Here is a 17,576-nt window from a genome sequence, read left to right on the forward strand (position 1 = left end):
ACTGTATTATACTTCTTTTTTTTAAGTAAATGTTACTGTAATCAGAATTAATGAATGGATGACAATGAATGAATGAACTAAATTCTTTGAGGGGAGGGGTTTTGTATTTCACAGTATTTTACTGTAATTACAAGAGATTGTTGAAAGAAGGTTGCTGCTAGGTAAAGTGTTTACACATTACAGCATATGAATGAATAGAGATGGTGTTTTATATCATGTCCACTTCTAGAGGCCTTAACAAAGGCTTCCAATCTGGCAGTGACTACAGCGCAAAACAGACCCCCCCCAAAAAAAACATGGCTGCCACTCCAATCTGTGCCCTATACATTTCACATTAATGAAACAACAATACCATACACCCACTAGTGGTCAAAAGGTTTTTGGAGCTCCAAAGATACGGTACTGTATTCCGTGGGGTTAAATCTCTCTCTCTCTCTCTCTCTCTCTCTCTCTCTCTCTCTCTCTCTCTCTCTCTCTCTCTCTCTCTCTCTCTCTCTCTCTCTCTCTCTCTCTCTCTCTCTCTCTCTCTCTCTCTCTCTCTCTCTCTCTCTCTCTCTCTCTCTCAACCAGGTCAAATCAAATCAAATGTATTTATAAAGCCCTTCTTACATCAGCTGATATCTCAAAGTGCTGTACAGAAACCCAGCCTAAAACCCCAAACAGCAAGCAATGCAGATGTAGAAGCACGGTGGCTAGGAAAAACTCCCTAGAAAGGCCAGAACCTAGGAAGTCAGTTAAAGAACAAATTCTTATTTATAATGACGGCCTAGGAACAGTGGGTTAACTGCCTTGTTCAGGGGGCAGAACGACAGATTTTTACCTTGTCAGCTTGGGGGATTCGATCTAGAAAACTTTCATTAGGGTGCCATTTGGGACCGAGCCCTATTGAAAGCATCCTTCCGACCCAATACATCAGCGTCGGAATGACACACCCTCTCCCCTCTCACCCCTTATTAAGGGACCAGACCACCGGGAAGAAAATAAAATTGGCCGCCTGAGAGAGAGATGGTGGGAGTGGGGTATAGGGAGGAGAGGGGGATGAGGGAGAGAGGAGGTGGGTAGGTCATTAGTGAGATAACGGGGGCAAGGGTTGGGGATTCCCATGTGCTGAGCAGGCTGCTCTGGCTAATAGCTGTTGGAGCGCTGCCCAATCGGGATGGGGGGGAAAAAGAGAAAGGAAAGTCTAATTTAATTAGAGATGTTCGGCGCGTATATGGGGCGCGTGTATGGTCGGTTGCTCGTAGGCCTACCCTCGTTCCTCATCCTCCCCTCCTCCTCCTCTCTCCCATTTTCTCTCTCTGTTTCTCGCTCTCTTTTGTGAGAATTTGTGTGAGAATATTTGGGAGAGAGACAAAGAATCATCCCATATTTTATATATATTCTGTAGTGGCCTACTTCAGTAGAAAAAATTTGCATTTCAATTAGCGAACATCACCTTTTTATAAAAGCTAAACAGCGACGGGATGGGTATGGAAAAATGTAACAAGGACTGACCATCCATGAAATCGAAATTATACTTTTAACCATGTTCTGAAGTTATACAGTGTTTGTTTATAATTACATTGTTTGTAAACAATGAAGTAAAACACTCTTATATTTTGGGTTCTGAGGGGATACGACAGTTTAATTGAGCTCATGAGGCATTTATAAACTATATTCTTCAAGAATCATTCATTTAAAAGTCCAAATTTGTATATACCAATAGCAGATGGCCCCTTTTAGACTACATTTCCTTCTGATTCAGATCAATCCTCTCAGATGTAGACAAGTGTGTGGGCCATGGAGAAAGGCTTGTTTCTGGATGGGGCCTCGCCATGCTATGAAGCAGTGCTCTGTCTAAGAGCGCCCCCTGCTGGTAGACAGAAGGGTGAATATGAACTGGTAACGTGATCACACCTGTAATTCATTATTCAACCAAAAGAGAGCGCTAGAGCATCACCTCCAATCACACATTCTACTGTAGTCAGTATTCACTTCACTGAGAGGAGAGAGAGTGGGGAGGGTGGGGGTGAATTAGAGAGACATGTGCTTGCAATGATTAACCTGACTGGTAGGTGGCAGTGTTGCCAGAGATTACAATCTCTCCCAGTTTAGGCTCTGTTCTCCGGGTCGGTTGCCTATGGAGACAGGCGGTAGGTTGCCTATGGAGACAGACGGTAGGTTGCCTATGGAGACAGGCGGTAGGTTGCCTATGGAGACAGGCGGTAGGTTGCCTATGGAGACAGGCGGTAGGTTGCCTATGGAGACAGGCGGTAGGCTGCCTATGGAGACAGGCGGTAGGTTGCCTATGGAGACAGGCGGTAGGTTGCCTATGGAGACAGGCGGTAGGTTGCCTATGGAGACAGACGGTAGGTTGCCTATGGAGACAGGCGGTAGGTTGCCTATGGAGACAGGCGGTAGGTTGCCTATGGAGAGGCAGTAGGTTGCCTATGGAGACAGACGGTAGGCTGCCTATGAAGACAGGCAGTAGGTTGCCTATGGAGACAGGCGGTAGCCTGCCTATGGAGACAGACGGTAGGCTGCCTATGAAGACAGGCGGTAGGTTGCCTATGGAGACAGGCGGTAGCCTGCCTATGGAGACAGGCGGTAGGTTGCCTATGGAGACAGGCGGTAGGCTGCCTATGGAGACAGGCTATGAGCCACTCCTGTGTGTGTACGTGTACAATTTCTCTGTCCTTCACAATCAGATTCACGGAAGTCGCATGTCGCAGGGCACAACCATAGAAATAGAGGACTCATCTTTATATATGTGCCATTATAGAGTCTGTGACAGCATGGGCAGCTCCATAGAGATAGATAGAGGACACATCTGTATAGCTGCCCTATAATAGTCTATGACAGCATGGTCAGCTCCATAGAGATAGATAGAGGACTCATCTTTATATCTGTGCTGTTATAGTTTCTATGACAGCATGGGCAGCTCCATAGAGATAGATAGATAGAGGACTCATCTTTATATCTGTGCCATTATAGAGTCTGTGACAGCATGGGTAACAACATTGAGGCTACAATCCATAGCAATCCCCACCCAGTTGACTACTTTAAAATGGCGGAAGCATGGTGGATGTCAATGCTAAAACGGGTTATATCCGTGATGAGTCCTCTATCCATCGGCACAATGAACAGAACAAGACACGCTCTCCACTTTCCTCCGGGTATATATTTAGCAAGCATGGTAACACATCACTCCCGATCCAACACAAGCAAAAACTCTTCCCATAAATGCTGCAGTAGCCTATACACTACTGATCTGACATGCTGGGTCGCATGGAAACTAGACTATTCTCCAGTCTTATCAACTGTAGGCTACAATCAGCAGCTGCATCGTCTAGCTAGCCTACTACACCCCCGTCCCTCTGGCCAGGGTAAACAAAGCAGTAACACTGTATTTACAGCCTACTATGACCCTGTCCCTCTGGCCAGGGTAAACAAAGCAGTAACACTGTGTATTTACAGCCTACTAGGACCCTGTCCCTCTGGCCAGGGTAAACAAAGCAGTAACACTGTGTATTTACAGCCTACTAGGACCCTGTCCCTCTGGCCAGGGTAAACAAAGCAGTAACACTGTGTATTTACAGCCTACTAGGACCCTGTCCCTCTGGCCAGGGTAAACAAAGCAGTAACACTGTATTTACAGCCTACTAGGACCCTGTCCCTCTGGCCAGGGTAAACAAAGCAGTAACACTGTGTATTTACAGCCTACTAGGACCCTGTCCCTCTGGCCAGGGTAAACAAAGCAGTAACACTGTGTATTTACAGCCTACTAGGACCCTGTCCCTCTGGCCAGGGTAAACAAAGCAGTAACACTGTGTATTTACAGCCTACTAGGACCCTGTCCCTCTGGCCAGGGTAAACAAAGCAGTAACACTGTGTATTTACAGCCTACTAGGACCCTGTCCCTCTGGCCAGGGTAAACAAAGCAGTAACACTGTGTATTTACAGCCTACTAGGACCCTGTCCCTCTGGCCAGGGTAAACAAAGCAGTAACACTGTGTATTTACAGCCTACTAGGACCCTGTCCCTCTGGCCAGGGTAAACAAAGCAGTAACACTGTGTATTTACAGCCTACTAGGACCCTGTCCCTCTGGCCAGGGTAAACAAAGCAGTAACACTGTGTATTTACAGCCTACTAGGACCCTGTCCCTCTGGCCAGGGTAAACAAAGCAGTAACACTGTGTATTTACTAATTGGCCCTTTGACCAATCTTATCAGATCTTTTCACATTCCAAACTTTTCTGATTGGTCCTAAGATCAATTAGAGGAAAAAAATATAAGATTTGGGCTACCTGTAGAGGGAGAACCCCCGGTCCTTCCGTCCCCGTCCCTTCCGTGATTCAGACTAACAGCACTGAGAGGAGGAGCCTCCTGTCTTGTAGCTGGAGAGAAGTCCTTGTCCCTATAAGAGGGTAACTAATCTGGGTAGGATGGTCATCTGAATCAGGGTTAGTTTGGCAGCTGTGGTGAAAGAGGAGTGATTACGATAGCTTCCGTCCCTCTCCTCGTCCCAACTTGGGCTTGAACCAGGGACCCTCCGCACACATCAACTGACACCCCACGAAGCATCGTTACCCATCGCGCCACAAAAACCGCGGCCCTTGCAGAGCAAAGGGGAACAACTACTTCAGGTCTCAGAGCGAGTGACGTCACCCGATTGAAACGCTATTAGCGCGCACCACCGCTAACTAACTAGCCATTTCACATCGATTACACCAAGTCTACATGTAAATTTAGTCTGCAGCTTTGATATGAGCTGAGAGAAGGACAGTGTACAGTCTAGCCATACTCCCAAGTACCTGTATGAGGTGACTACCTCAAGCTCTAAACCCTCAGAGGTAGTAATCACACATGTGGGGAGAAGGACATTCTTCTTACCAAACCACATGAACTTTGTTTTGGAGGTGTTCAGAACAAGGTTAAGGGGCGGAGAAAACTTGTTGGACACTAAGAAAGCTTTGTTGTAAAGCATTTTAACATAAAATCCAGGTTGGGGCCAGCTGTGTACAAGACAATCATCTGCATATAAAATGGATGAGAGGTGAATAAATGTTTTCCTAGCAATCAACCAATTTAACCTGACTTGAAGAATTTCTGAAACGAATCAGGGCAATCCAGGTGTGGAAAGCTCTTAGAGACTTACCCAGAAAGACTTGTAATCACTGCCAACGGTGCATCTACAAAGTATTGATTCAGGGGTGTGAATACTTATATAAATGAGATATTTCTGCATATCATTAAAAAAAATGATATATATATATTGCTTTCACTTTGTCATTATGGGGTGTTAGGTCAGATAACATCTACAAACATCGATTTAATTCATTTTGAATTCAGGCTGTAACAAAAATGTGGAATAAGTCAAGGGGGTATGAATACTTTTAAAGCATTGCACATGAATTCCAAACAAAAGTGTTGGATTTTTCCCCCTTTCGTTTCTTCACAGACATTATACTAGAGATCAGTGGCGGTTAAGATGAGGACGATTCCCTTTTTTACCCCCCCGTGAGCAAAGCCTTATTACTGTAACAGCAGTACGAGGTTGCTAAAACCTAGCCTATAAATGAAAGTTTCCAACGTAGGTACAAACAAGTAGAGAAATTTGAGACAGTGACATGGGCAGAAAGTGACGTTCAATACCACCTTGCCCTCTTGCTGATATAAGATGTAAACATCAGTCCAACAGTTGCAAACAAGTTCATTAACATATTCAGGTGCGTTTATTCCCGTTTTGCTCCGCGTAAGAAACATTTTGTGCATCTCTACTTGCACATCATCTGCTCATCTATCACTCCAGTGTTAATCTGCTAAATTGTAATTATTCGCTCCTATGGCCTATTTATTGCCTTACCTCCTCATGCCTTTTGCACACACTGTATATATACACTTTCTTTCCTACCGTGTTATTGGCTTGTTTATTGTTTACTCCATGTGTAACTCTGAGAACAAGTTCTCAACTAGCCTACCTGGTTAAATAAAGGTGAAATAAAATAAAAAATGTAAAAAGATTTAACAGAAGCGGCTGAATGAATACACCCCTGATCACATGTAAACAGTTCACTTTCATAGCAGCCACGTTGTCGTTCCTTCTCGCGTCTCTCCTCCTTCCACATCTTCCCGTCGCTTGTGGACATCAATGCGCAACACATCAGCCGTATGTGACCAGGCGAGGAATCCTTTCCAAGCTGAACCTTCATACCATAACCGCTGCACACAGCCTATATCGTTGTCACCATATTAGCTAAAGTAACATCATAGACGACATAGCTAATAGAACTAACGAGTCAAACCTGCAACAACCATGTAGTAAGGTTAGTATAATCCATCGCCGTTGTAATCTATTAGGAAGACAAAATGTTTCCAAACTAGAGATTTTAACGATGGATCCTCCGATTCTGGTTTATCGACCCCACCATTTTACAGAAATAGTTCCTGCCTGTACCTCACAAAAAGAACAGTTTGAAATGTGCCAGTTAAGATTAGAATCTTGATAACGTGTATGTTGACTCTCGTTGCTTTAACAGAATAGTCTGAAAGGTTTTCAGCTCAGTCACTCAACAGTGGTTGTAGTAGTCGCAGACTGTACCTTTATTTAAAGCTCTGTATCTCTCTCAGACCGGACTTAATAATTAACTCTCCAGACAGAAACGTCATTTCAGGTTTTATTGAAAATGACACCTCATTTCTTGGCCTTGAAGTATTCCTCAATCACGTCCTTTGCTTGAGACTCCTTGCCATAGTCCTGTAGAGGGGGGGACGGGAGAAAACAGTTACACAGGATACTAGCTACAGGACAGTTCATTGTTTAGAACAAACTGAGAAGTGTCCCAAATGACACCTTATATATAGTGAACTTAATACTATAAAGTAGTGCACTATACAGGGAATAGGGACCTACTTGGAACCGAGAATATGTTACAGGTAGAGTTGTACGCTGTGGTCAGTATGTTACAGGTAGAGTTGTACGCTGTGGTCAGTATGTTAAAGGTTGATTCAGTCTAATAAAAAAAAGGTACATGTTGCCATTTATTGGGACTCCAGACACCACAGTGAGGTGTAGGGGCTCGTACCCTGGCAGACACTCTGGCCAGCTGTATAGGACAAGCAGCTGCATGACACTGACAGCACAGCAGCTGCACTCGACTGGCCCACTACAGATGCGCGGGTTGACTCACAACCCGCAGTCCAGACGGGTTTAAAATTGTGTTGCTGAAGGACGGGCGGGTTGAATAAAGAGAAACAATACCTTTAAAAAAATCCGTAAATATATCATTCTTGTGCAATTTATATCTATAGGTTACATTGAGGTTTTTTCTTTCATTATTTGCGGCTGTCTGGTTTAAGTGCATAAGCCTAAACGTTAGGGTTTAACTGTGATCACGTCAAATAGCCAACTGCCAAATGATGCTTTTGGGATCAGCAGTGCCGGCTATGTTGTGTGGTGATTGTGAGGCGCTATACAAATTCAACAGTCACAAGATGGGACTTTTAAAATAGGCCTATGGCAGGTCAAGGGAACTGTAGCCTGCTGTTTAGATGGGTTAAATGGAAAGTGAAATCTGGACACTGACTATAGGTCTATAACTTCTCACATAACCTTATTAACTCCTGCAGAATTAAACATTTCTTGCAGTAAAATGATACACCAAATGTAGGCTAAATGTGGACCAGGGAATATAGCTGCTGTAAACCAGGCAAAAAAACGAATTATCCTGCACCCCAATCATTTTTTGCCGTCTTTGACTGTAGCCTATAGTACATTTTCAATATTTGCGGGTTAGGTTTGGGTGCATGAATAGATTCTCACATGTAGTCGGGCTGTTTCAGGTGGGGAAATGTTTCTTTAAAAAAAACTGCGGACCCTCGCACCGCTATGGCACGACCACCACACCGCTCAGAGCACAGTGGACATTTAACCTGCCACATGGAACCACAAAGGGCCATTTCATAAACCATCGTGACATCACAAGGAGCGTTCCGACACCTCACTGCCCTGTTTGTGACATCACAAGGAGCGTTCCGACACCTCACTGCCCTGTTTGTGACATCACAAGGAGCGTTCCGACACCTCACTGCCCTGTTTATGACATCACAAGGAGAGTTCCGACACCTCACTACCCTGTTTATGACATCACAAGGAGAATCCTAACACCTCACTACCCTGTTTATGTCATCACAAGGAGCAGTCCGAGCCCTCCATGACTTCATAGTGAATTCACACCATTACTGTAGCTTTCCCTCTGAGGTGTTTCCAAGAACAGAGCAGTGGGTTTATACCTTGATCACAACACAGCTGCAGCCCACCACCTTACGGGGTTTTCCCTCCCGGTCGATCTTGCACAGACCAACCCACTCGCCCAGCTTCTTGTTGTCATCAACCTGGTGGTCAGAGATGGGGAGAAGAGAGTTTCAATACATAAGCTGTGCTACCACCTAGTATCTCCATAGGGCAGTAATAACATGATTGCAGTCCCCACTGTTTACACAGTAACCCAAATGCCTCCCTATTGTTACATAACGCACACAAATTTTAACCAGGGACCGGTTTAACAAAAATAATTTTAATGCTAATTTAAAATGGTTAGAACCTTGGTAGGAGCATCGTTAAACCTCAGAGCTGTTTCCCAAAACCATCACTATTAACTTCTTGGTGACAGGGGGCAGTATTCAGAAATTTAGATGAATGACGTGCCCAAATTAAACTGCCTGCTACTCGGGCCCAGAAGGTAGAATATGCATATTATTAGTAGATTTGGATAGAAAACACTCTAAAGTTTCTAAAACTGTTTGAATGATGTCTGTGAGTATAACAGAATAAAGTTGTCTACTAATAAAGTTTACTACTACTAAAGTTGCCAAGGTCTTTGTAATTAATACAAACAAGCCACATAATAAAAAGACGATTCAAATGAAAACCGAGATGACTGCATTAAAAATATAAAAACAGTAGGCTATAGGCCTATTATAATCATATTGAAATACATTTTATGTCAAATCAACGAGTTCTATTTTGCTACCGTCTAAATTGGGCTCATGTGTAGCCTAAAGTGAGTAATGATTTCCTGCATTGTCGGGCAAGCGTCCGTGTGATTTCCTGCATTGTCGGGCAAGCGTCCGTGTGATTTCCTGCATTGTCGGGCAAGCGTCCGTGTGATTTCCTGCATTGTCGGGCAAGCGTCCGTGTGATTTCCTGCATTGTCGGGCAAGCGTCCGTGTGATTTCCTGCATTGTCGGGCAAGCGTCCGTGTGATTTCCTGCATTGTCGGGCAAGCGTCCGTGTGATTTCCTGCATTGTCGGGCAAGCGTCCGTGTGATTTCCTGCATTGTCGGGCAAGCGTCCGTGTGATTTCCTGCATTGTCGGGCAAGCGTCCGTGTGATTTCCTGCATTGTCGGGCAAGCGTCCGTGTGATTTCCTGCATTGTCGGGCAAGCGTCCGTGTGATTTCCTGCATTGTCGGGCAAGCATCCGTGTGATTTCCTGCATTGTCGGGTAAGCATCAGTGTGATTTTCTGCATTGTCGGGTAAGCATCAGTGTGATTTTCTGCATTGTCGGGTAAGCATCAGTGTGATTTCCTGCATTGTCGGGTAAGCATCAGTGTGATTTTCTGCATTGTCGGGTAAGCATCAGTGTGATTTTCTGCATTGTCGGGTAAGCATCAGAAACAAGCCGTCTCAATATTTTTGCATCCGAAGGAACACATTTTTAAAAATGGAACGTTGTTCCGGGAGCAGCTCAGATGCCGTCAGTACCGACCCAGGCGGCAATGACCGGTCTCGTCGCGTGGCGTTTAGGTTAACGCGTAGAACATTGTTGGCCGCTGCATCATTTAAAAACACTAGTAAATTCATTACTTGTCATGTGGTTTTTAATGTGGCCCTCCACATTGTACCGCTACCACCTGTATATAGCCTCCACATTGTACCGCTACCCCCTGTATATAGCCTCCACATTGTACCGCTACCCGCTGTATATAGCCTCCACATTGTACCGCTACCCCCTGTATATAGCCTCCACATTGTACCGGTACCCCCCGTATATAGCCTCCACATTGTACCGGTACCCCCTGTATATAGCCTCCACATTGTACCGGTACCCCCCGTATATAGCCTCCACATTGTACCGGTACCCCCCGTATATAGCCTCCACATTGTACCGGTACCCCCTGTATATAGCCTCCACATTGTACCGGTACTCTTGTATATAGCCTCACTATTGTTATTTTACTGCTGCTCTTTACCTACTTGTTACTTTTATTTCTTATTCATACTTTTAAACTAAATGGTTGGTTAGAGGCTCGTAAGTAAGCATTTCACTGTAAGGTCTACACCTGTTGTATTCGGCGCATGTGACTACTAAAATTTGATTTGATTCCCATCGCTAAGGCCTCTTCCCCTTCAGGAGGCTGAAAAGATTTGGCCATCAAATCCTTAAAACAAGTTCGACATCTGCATCACCCTCCACACACCAAGATCGACTCATCACATCAGCTGCTGTTACCGTGTCTCATCTATCCTGTTGCCTAGACACTTCACCCCTACCTGTATGTACACATCTACGTCAATTACCTCATACCCTCGTACATCGACTCAGTACTGGTACCCTGTGTATATAGCCTGGTTATCAGTACTGGTACCCTGTGTATATATAGCCTGGTACCCTGTGTATATAGCCTGGGTATCATTACTCAGTACTGGTACCCTGTGTATATAGCCTGGTTATCATTACTCAGTACTGGTACCCTGTGTTTATAGCCTGGGTATCATTACTCAGTACTGGTACCCTGTGTTTATAGCCTGGGTATCATTACTCAGTACTGGTACCCTGTGTTTATAGCCTGGTTATCATTACTCAGTACTGGTACCCTGTGTATATAGCCTGGTTATCATTACTCATTACTGGTACCCAGTGTATATAGCCATGTTATCATAACTCATTACTGGTACCCAGTGTATATAGCCTAGTTATCATTACTCAGTACTGGTACCCTGTGTATATAGCCTAGTTATCATTACCCAGTACTGGTACCCAGTGTATATAGCCTAGTTATCATTACTCAGTACTGGTACCCAGTGTATATAGCCTAGTTATCATTACTCAGTACTGGTACCCTGTGTATATAGCCTAGTTATCATTACCCAGTACTGGTACCCTGTGTATATAGCCTAGTTATCATTACCCATGCCCCCCCCAGCTCCATACCTTGATGAGGTTAATCTGATGCTCGGCGCAGAGGGCTTCCACCAGCTTGACGTACATGGGCTCGTCACAGTTGGCCGCAAGAACACAGAGGTGGGCCTGGCGCCTGGATGAAGGGGGCAACCGCAATTAACAATCAGTAGTAATTTACCATCGCAATTGGGCCGACCAACCAGTGCTCCCGCACATTGGCTAACCGGGCTATTTGCATTGTGTCCCACCACCCGCCAACCCCACTTTAACGCTACTGCTACTCTCTGTTCATCATATATGCAAAGTCACTTTAACCATATCTACATGTACATACTACCTCAATCAGCCTAACTAACTGGTGTCTGTATGTAGCCTCTCTACTGTATACAGCCTCTACTGTTGTTTTTATTTCTTTACCTACCTGTTGTTCACCTAATACCTTTTTTGCACTATTGGTTAGAGCCTAGCCTGTAAGTAAGCATTTCACTGTAAGGTCTACACCTGTTGTATTCAGCATTTCGCTGTAAGGTCTACTACACCTGTTGTATTCAGCATCTCACTGTAAGGTCTACTACACCTGTTGTATTCAGCATTTCACTGTAAGGTCTACTACACCTGTTGTATTCAGCATTTCACTGTAAGGTTGTATTCAGCGCACGTGACAAATAAACTTTGATTAGTAAGCCTTGGTGAATGCAGCCTAACTGTCATTCCATTTCCTATATGGTGCCACGCCCAGCTCTGGTGGTCACAAGTAGTGCACTACGTAGGGAATAGTGTGCACTACGTAGGGAATAGTGTGCACTACGTAGGGAATAGTGTGCACTACGTAGGGAATAGTGTGCCATTTGGGAGGCAGATGTATCTCAGATTTGTGGGTAACGATGACAGTTCTCACAGGATTCAGTAGAAGAAACCAAAACCCCATCAGCCGAACTTCACTTAACCTGTTGGGGCTAGGGGGCAGTATTTGCACGGCTGGATAAAAAAAATGTACCCGATTTAATCTGGTTACTAATCCTACCCAGTAACTACAATATGCATATACTTATTATATATGGATAGAAAACACCCTAAAGTTTCTAAAACTGTTTGAATGGTGTCTGTGAGTATAACAGAACTCATTTGGCAGGCAAAACCCTGAGACATTTTCTGACAGGAAGTGGATACCTGATGTGTTGTATTACCTTGAAACCTATGCCATTGAAAAACACAGGGGCTGAGGAATATGTTGGCACTTCCTATTGCTTCCACTAGATGTCACCAGCCTTTACAAAGTGTTTTGAGTCTTCTGGAGGGAGATCTGACCGAACAAGAGCCATGGAACGATGATGGCCCATTAGACACCTGGCGCACGAGTTCATGTTGGGTACCCTCGTTCCAATACGTTATAAAAGAGAATGCATTCGTCCACCTTGAATATTATTCATGTTCTGGTTAAAAAAGGCCCTAATGATTTATGCTATACAACGTTTGACATGTTTGAACGAACGTAAATATATTTTTTTCCCCTCGTTCATGAAGTGAAGTCCGGCGGGCTTAGATCATGTGCTAACAAGACGGAGATTTTTGGACATAAATGATGAGCTTTTTTGAACAAAACTACATTCGTTATGGACCTGTGATACCTGGAAGTGACATCTGATGAAGAGAATCAAAGGTAATGGATTATTTACATAGTATTTTCGATTTTAGATCTCCCCAACATGGCGGCTAGTCTGTATCGCAACGCGTATTTTTCTGGGCGCAGTGCTCAGATTATTGCAAAGTGTGATTTCCCAGTAAGGTTATTTTTAAATCTGGCAAGTTGATTGCGTTCAAGAGATGTAAATCTATAATTCTTTAAATGACAATATAATATTTTACCAATGTTTTCTAATTTTAATTATTTAATTTGTGACGCTGACTTGAATGCCGGTTATTGGAGGGAAACGATTTCCTGAACATCAACGCCACAGTAAAACGCTGTTTTTGGATATAAATATGAACTTGATAGAACTAAAAATGCATGCATTGTCTAACACAATGTCCTAGGAGTGTCATCTGTTGGAGATTGTAAAAGGTTAGTGCATAATTTTAGCTGATTTATGGTTTTGGTGACGCCTGTCTTTGAATTGGCACAACATTACACACAACTCTTGTAAATGTACTGTCCTAACATACTCTAAATTTATGCTTTCGCCGTAAAACCTTTTTGAAATCGTAAAACGTGGTTAGATTAAGGAGATGTTTATCTTTCAAAGGGTGTAAAATAGTTGTATGTTTGAAAAATTTGAATTTTGACATTTATTTGGCTTCAAATTTGCCGCTCTTGAAATGCACCTGCTGTTGATGGAGTGCACCACGGGTGGGACGCTTGCGTCCCACCTAGCCCATAGAGGTTAACTGGACCCAGATTTATTCTTAACCTGTTAGGGCTAGGGGGCAGCATTTGCACGTCTGGATAAAAAAAATGTACCCGATTTAATCTGGTTACTAATCCTACCCAGTAACTAGAATATGCATATACTTATTATATATGGATAGAAAACACTCTAAAGTTTCCAAAACTGTTTGAATGGTGTCTGTGAGTATAACAGAACTCATTTGGCAGGCAAAACCCTGAGACATTTTCTGACAGGAAGTGGATACCTGATGTGTTGTATTGACTTTAAACCTATCCCATTGAAAAACACAGGGGCTGAGGAATATTTTGGCACTTCCTATTGCTTCCACTAGATGTCACCAGCCTTTACAAAGTGTTTTGAGTCTTCTGGAGGGAGATCTGACCGAACAAGAGCCATGGAACGATGATGTCCCATTAGACACCTGGCGCGCGAGTTCATGTTGGGTACCCTCGTTCCAATACGTTATAAAAGAGTATGCATTCGTCCACCTTGAATATTATTCATGTTCTGGTTAAAAAAGGCCCTAATGATATATGCTATACAACGTTTGACATGTTTGAACGAACGTAAATATATTTTTCCCCCTCGTTCATGACGAGAAGTCCGGCTGGCTTAGATCATGTGCTAACAAGACGGAGATTTTTGGACATAAATGATGAGCTTTTTTGAACAAAACTACATTCGTTATGGACCTGTGATACCTGGAAGTGACATCTGATGAAGAGAATCAAAGGTAATGGATTATTTACATAGTATTTTCGATTTTAGATCTTCCCAACATGACGTCTAGTCTGTATCGCAACGCGTATTTTTCTGGGCGCAGTGCTCAGATTATTGCAAAGTGTGATTTCCCAGTAAGGTTATTTTTAAATCTGGCAAGTTGATTGCGTTCAAGAGATGTAAATCTATAATTCTTTAAATGACAATATAATATTTTACCAATGTTTTCTAATTTTAATTATTTAATTTGTGACGCTGACTTGACTGCCGGTTATTGGAGGGAAACGATTTCCTCAACATCAATGCCATAGTAAAACGCTGTTTTTGGATATAAATATGAACTTGATAGAACTAAAAATGCATGCATTGTCTAACATAATGTCCTAGGAGTGTCATCTGATGGAGATTGTAAAAGGTTAGTGCATCATTTTAGCTGGTTTTATGGTTTTGGTGACCCTGTCTTTGACTTGACAAAACATTACACACAACTCTTGTAAATGTACTGTCCTAACATACTCTAAATGTATGCTTTCGCCGTAAAACCTTTTTGAAATCGTAAAACGTGGTTAGATTAAGGAGATGTTTATCTTTCAAAGGGTGTAAAATAGTTGTATGTTTGAAAAATTTGAATTTTGACATTTATTTGGATTCAAATTTGCCGCTCTTGAAATGCACCTGCTGTTGATGGAATGCACCACGGGTGGCACGCTAGCGTCCCACCTAGCCCATAGAGGTTAACTGTTTAAAAAAAACGCTCAACAATGTACAGTAATAGTGCATTTTGCGTTAAATTACTTTGATGGACATGAAAGAAGGCTTTGTTTTGCAAATGAGTATCGATTTCAAGTTGAGATGTTTTGATTTAAGTTTGTCTGTGAGAGCCAGTCTACCTCTGACGATGACACCAAGGTCCTTGGACTTTACGGAATTAACAGTAGGCTCCTTAAGCCGACAGTATTTTTCCCAGTGACAACACGTTTCTTTTAGCCTTCTTCCGTTACACACACAAGTGTTCGGAGCATGATTTACACTTGTGTGTACAAGGTAGTTGTTGTGAAATTGTTAGCTATTACTGTACGGTTGGAACTAGAAGAACAAGCATTTCTCTACACTCGCATTAACACCTGCTAACCATGTGTATGTGACAGATACATTTTGATAGATAGCTAATTAGTATATGCGGTCCCTTCGTCTTCCGTAAACAAATATAGCCGTGTGGGAACACTAACCCTATAAATAATATAAATGTAACATTTTTTTTTAATTATTTCTAGCTGATATGACAAGTCTTTACGCTTCCAAAACAAACCCACAAGCAATGGGTGTTAACGTTAAGACATCACATCAGGGCTCTTAACAAAACTCCCTCTTACAGAACACTCCTTCATCCAAACACTTGTGTAATGTAATGGAACTAGCTAATAGAAATTCAGTCTACGTACCAAATGATACCCTATTGCCTATACAGTGCACTTCTTTTGACCAGGTGCAGGGCCCCTGGTCAAAAGTAGTGCACAAAATAGGGAGCCATTTAGGACATAAGAGGACCAGAAGTATTCACTCACTTGTCCAGCGCCTTGGCAGCCTCGCGGATACCACGAGCCAGGCCGTCATGGATGAGGGCGGTCTTGAGCACCTCGGGGAGAGCGGTGTTGACATCCATCACACCTCCAGCAGCGATGCTGGGGTGGGGGACAAGGAGAGGAGACGAGGAGACAAGGAGAGGAGACGAGAATAGGAGAAGAGGAGACAAGGAGAGTAGAAGAGACGAGTTACATTAGCTACAATTAGCCCGTTAAGATAAGTGAGCTGGGTTGAATGTTTTCCCGGCGTGTCAGACAGGGGATCTCACTCATAATTTAGAGTGAAGGGGTATCCGACTAAAGAAAGTAAATCATCACACATCCGCCGGAAATTAACCATTACACTGTCAACTCACTATATTCACAGAAATAGCAGGTAGCCTAGTGGTTAGAGCGTTGGACTAGTAACCGAAAGGTTGGTGGATTGAATCCCTGAGCTGACAAGGTACAAAATCTGTTGTTCTGCCCCTGAACAAGGCAGTTAAACCCACTGTTCCCCGGTAGGCAGTCATTATAAATAAGAATTTGTTCTTAACTGACTTGCCTGGTTAAATAAGGTAAAAAATTAAACCACCAACCAAAGGACTAAACACATGCTTAGCTTACTAACGTTAACTGCTTAACTAAACACATACTTAGCTTGCTAACGTTTAATTTTTACTGTTATCAATAGTTCTGGAATGGAAATATTTCACACATCCCCACTTTACAAATTATACAACTTTGAAACGTGAAATTGAGCTAGTTAGTTAGTCCTGGTTCAGCGCACAGCGGGAGAACAGTCACGCTTACCCTTCCTCGGCCATTGTCGATTAGCGATGGATGGGGGACCTAAAATTCTGCAATATTGACCAAACATGATAGAAAAGTTATTATCCATGATGACAGGGTGACTGTGGGGAATTTTAAACAAAGGATGCTTGATCAATCCGACAGATTTTTATTGGGTGAGATCATGAAACCCACCCGATCTCCTCTGTGACAGCGGGTAAAGAGGACGTCATTTAGTCGGCGACATTCATTTAAGGGCAGAAGGACCCGAGAAGTAGGTGGCCATTATTCTGCCTGTCAAATAAGTCGTTATCAATAAAATAGTGTAGCAGAGCATTCAGTCAAGGAGATTCATTTGTAATATCGAGGACTATGAAGAACGCAGTGGGAAAGTTGGATTAAGTCAAGGTGACTAGAAGCGGGTCTGTTTTGGTTAATTGTGTCTTCTTCAATGAGGTTTAATGGTGGTTGGCATCCAATAAATGTTGCATTACCGCCACATACTAGACTGGACTACAACTCCCTTATACTTTGCTTGAAAATAAATCTATAAATAAAGAAATACCCTACCATCTAACACTACACTCAAATGTTTTATTTTTTATAATAATAATAAACAATCTATTTAGTCCATCCTCAGGCCAACAGCCTGAAAGGATGGGACACCATCACTTTATTTTATTTTTTATTTCACCTTTATTTAACCAGGTAGGCAAGTTGAGAACAAGTTCTCATTTACAATTGCGACCTGACCAAGATAGAGCAAAGCAGTTCGACAACATACAACAACACAGAGTTACACATAGAGTAAAACAAACATACAGTCAATAATACAGTAGAAAATAAATCTATATACAATGTGAGCAAATGAGGTGAGATAAGGGAGGTAAAGGCAAAAAGGCCATGGTGGCAAAGTAAATACAATATAGCAAGTAAAACACTGAAATGGT

The 17,576-nt window shown here is 42.9% G+C and overlaps 1 protein-coding gene and 1 non-coding gene across 2 annotated transcripts; both read right to left on the reverse strand.

Annotated features, from left to right (window-relative positions):
• Window positions 1–6,643: 6,643 nt before the first annotated feature.
• On the reverse strand, window positions 6,644–16,924 carry LOC106571007 (small ribosomal subunit protein eS12). The gene is made up of 6 exons (XM_014143625.3): window positions 16,822–16,924; window positions 16,648–16,694; window positions 15,838–15,954; window positions 11,196–11,298; window positions 8,272–8,373; window positions 6,644–6,736 (listed from the first exon to the last, which is right to left on the reverse strand). The coding sequence occupies exons 2-6, from the start codon at window positions 16,659–16,661 to the stop codon at window positions 6,674–6,676; spliced, it is 399 nt and encodes a 132-aa protein (XP_013999100.1). The 5' UTR covers window positions 16,662–16,694; window positions 16,822–16,924; the 3' UTR covers window positions 6,644–6,673.
• LOC123727571 (small nucleolar RNA SNORD101) lies at window positions 16,102–16,175 on the reverse strand. The gene has a single exon (XR_006759565.1). It is a non-coding gene; the product is annotated as a small nucleolar RNA SNORD101 (small nucleolar RNA).
• Window positions 16,925–17,576: the final 652 nt, after the last annotated feature.

This window comes from Salmo salar, chromosome 15, assembly GCF_965601325.2.
Source record: "Salmo salar chromosome 15, fSalSal1, whole genome shotgun sequence".
NCBI lineage: Eukaryota > Metazoa > Chordata > Actinopteri > Salmoniformes > Salmonidae > Salmo > Salmo salar.

Coding starts and splice junctions, on each gene's coding strand:
- LOC106571007 (XM_014143625.3), bottom strand. Junction 11,299..15,837: donor GCTGCCAAGGCGCTGGACAA/GTGAGTGAATAC, acceptor CCCTTCATCCAG/GCGCCAGGCCCACCTCTGTG. Junction 8,374..11,195: donor ATCAGATTAACCTCATCAAG/GTATGGAGCTGG, acceptor TCTGACCACCAG/GTTGATGACAACAAGAAGCT.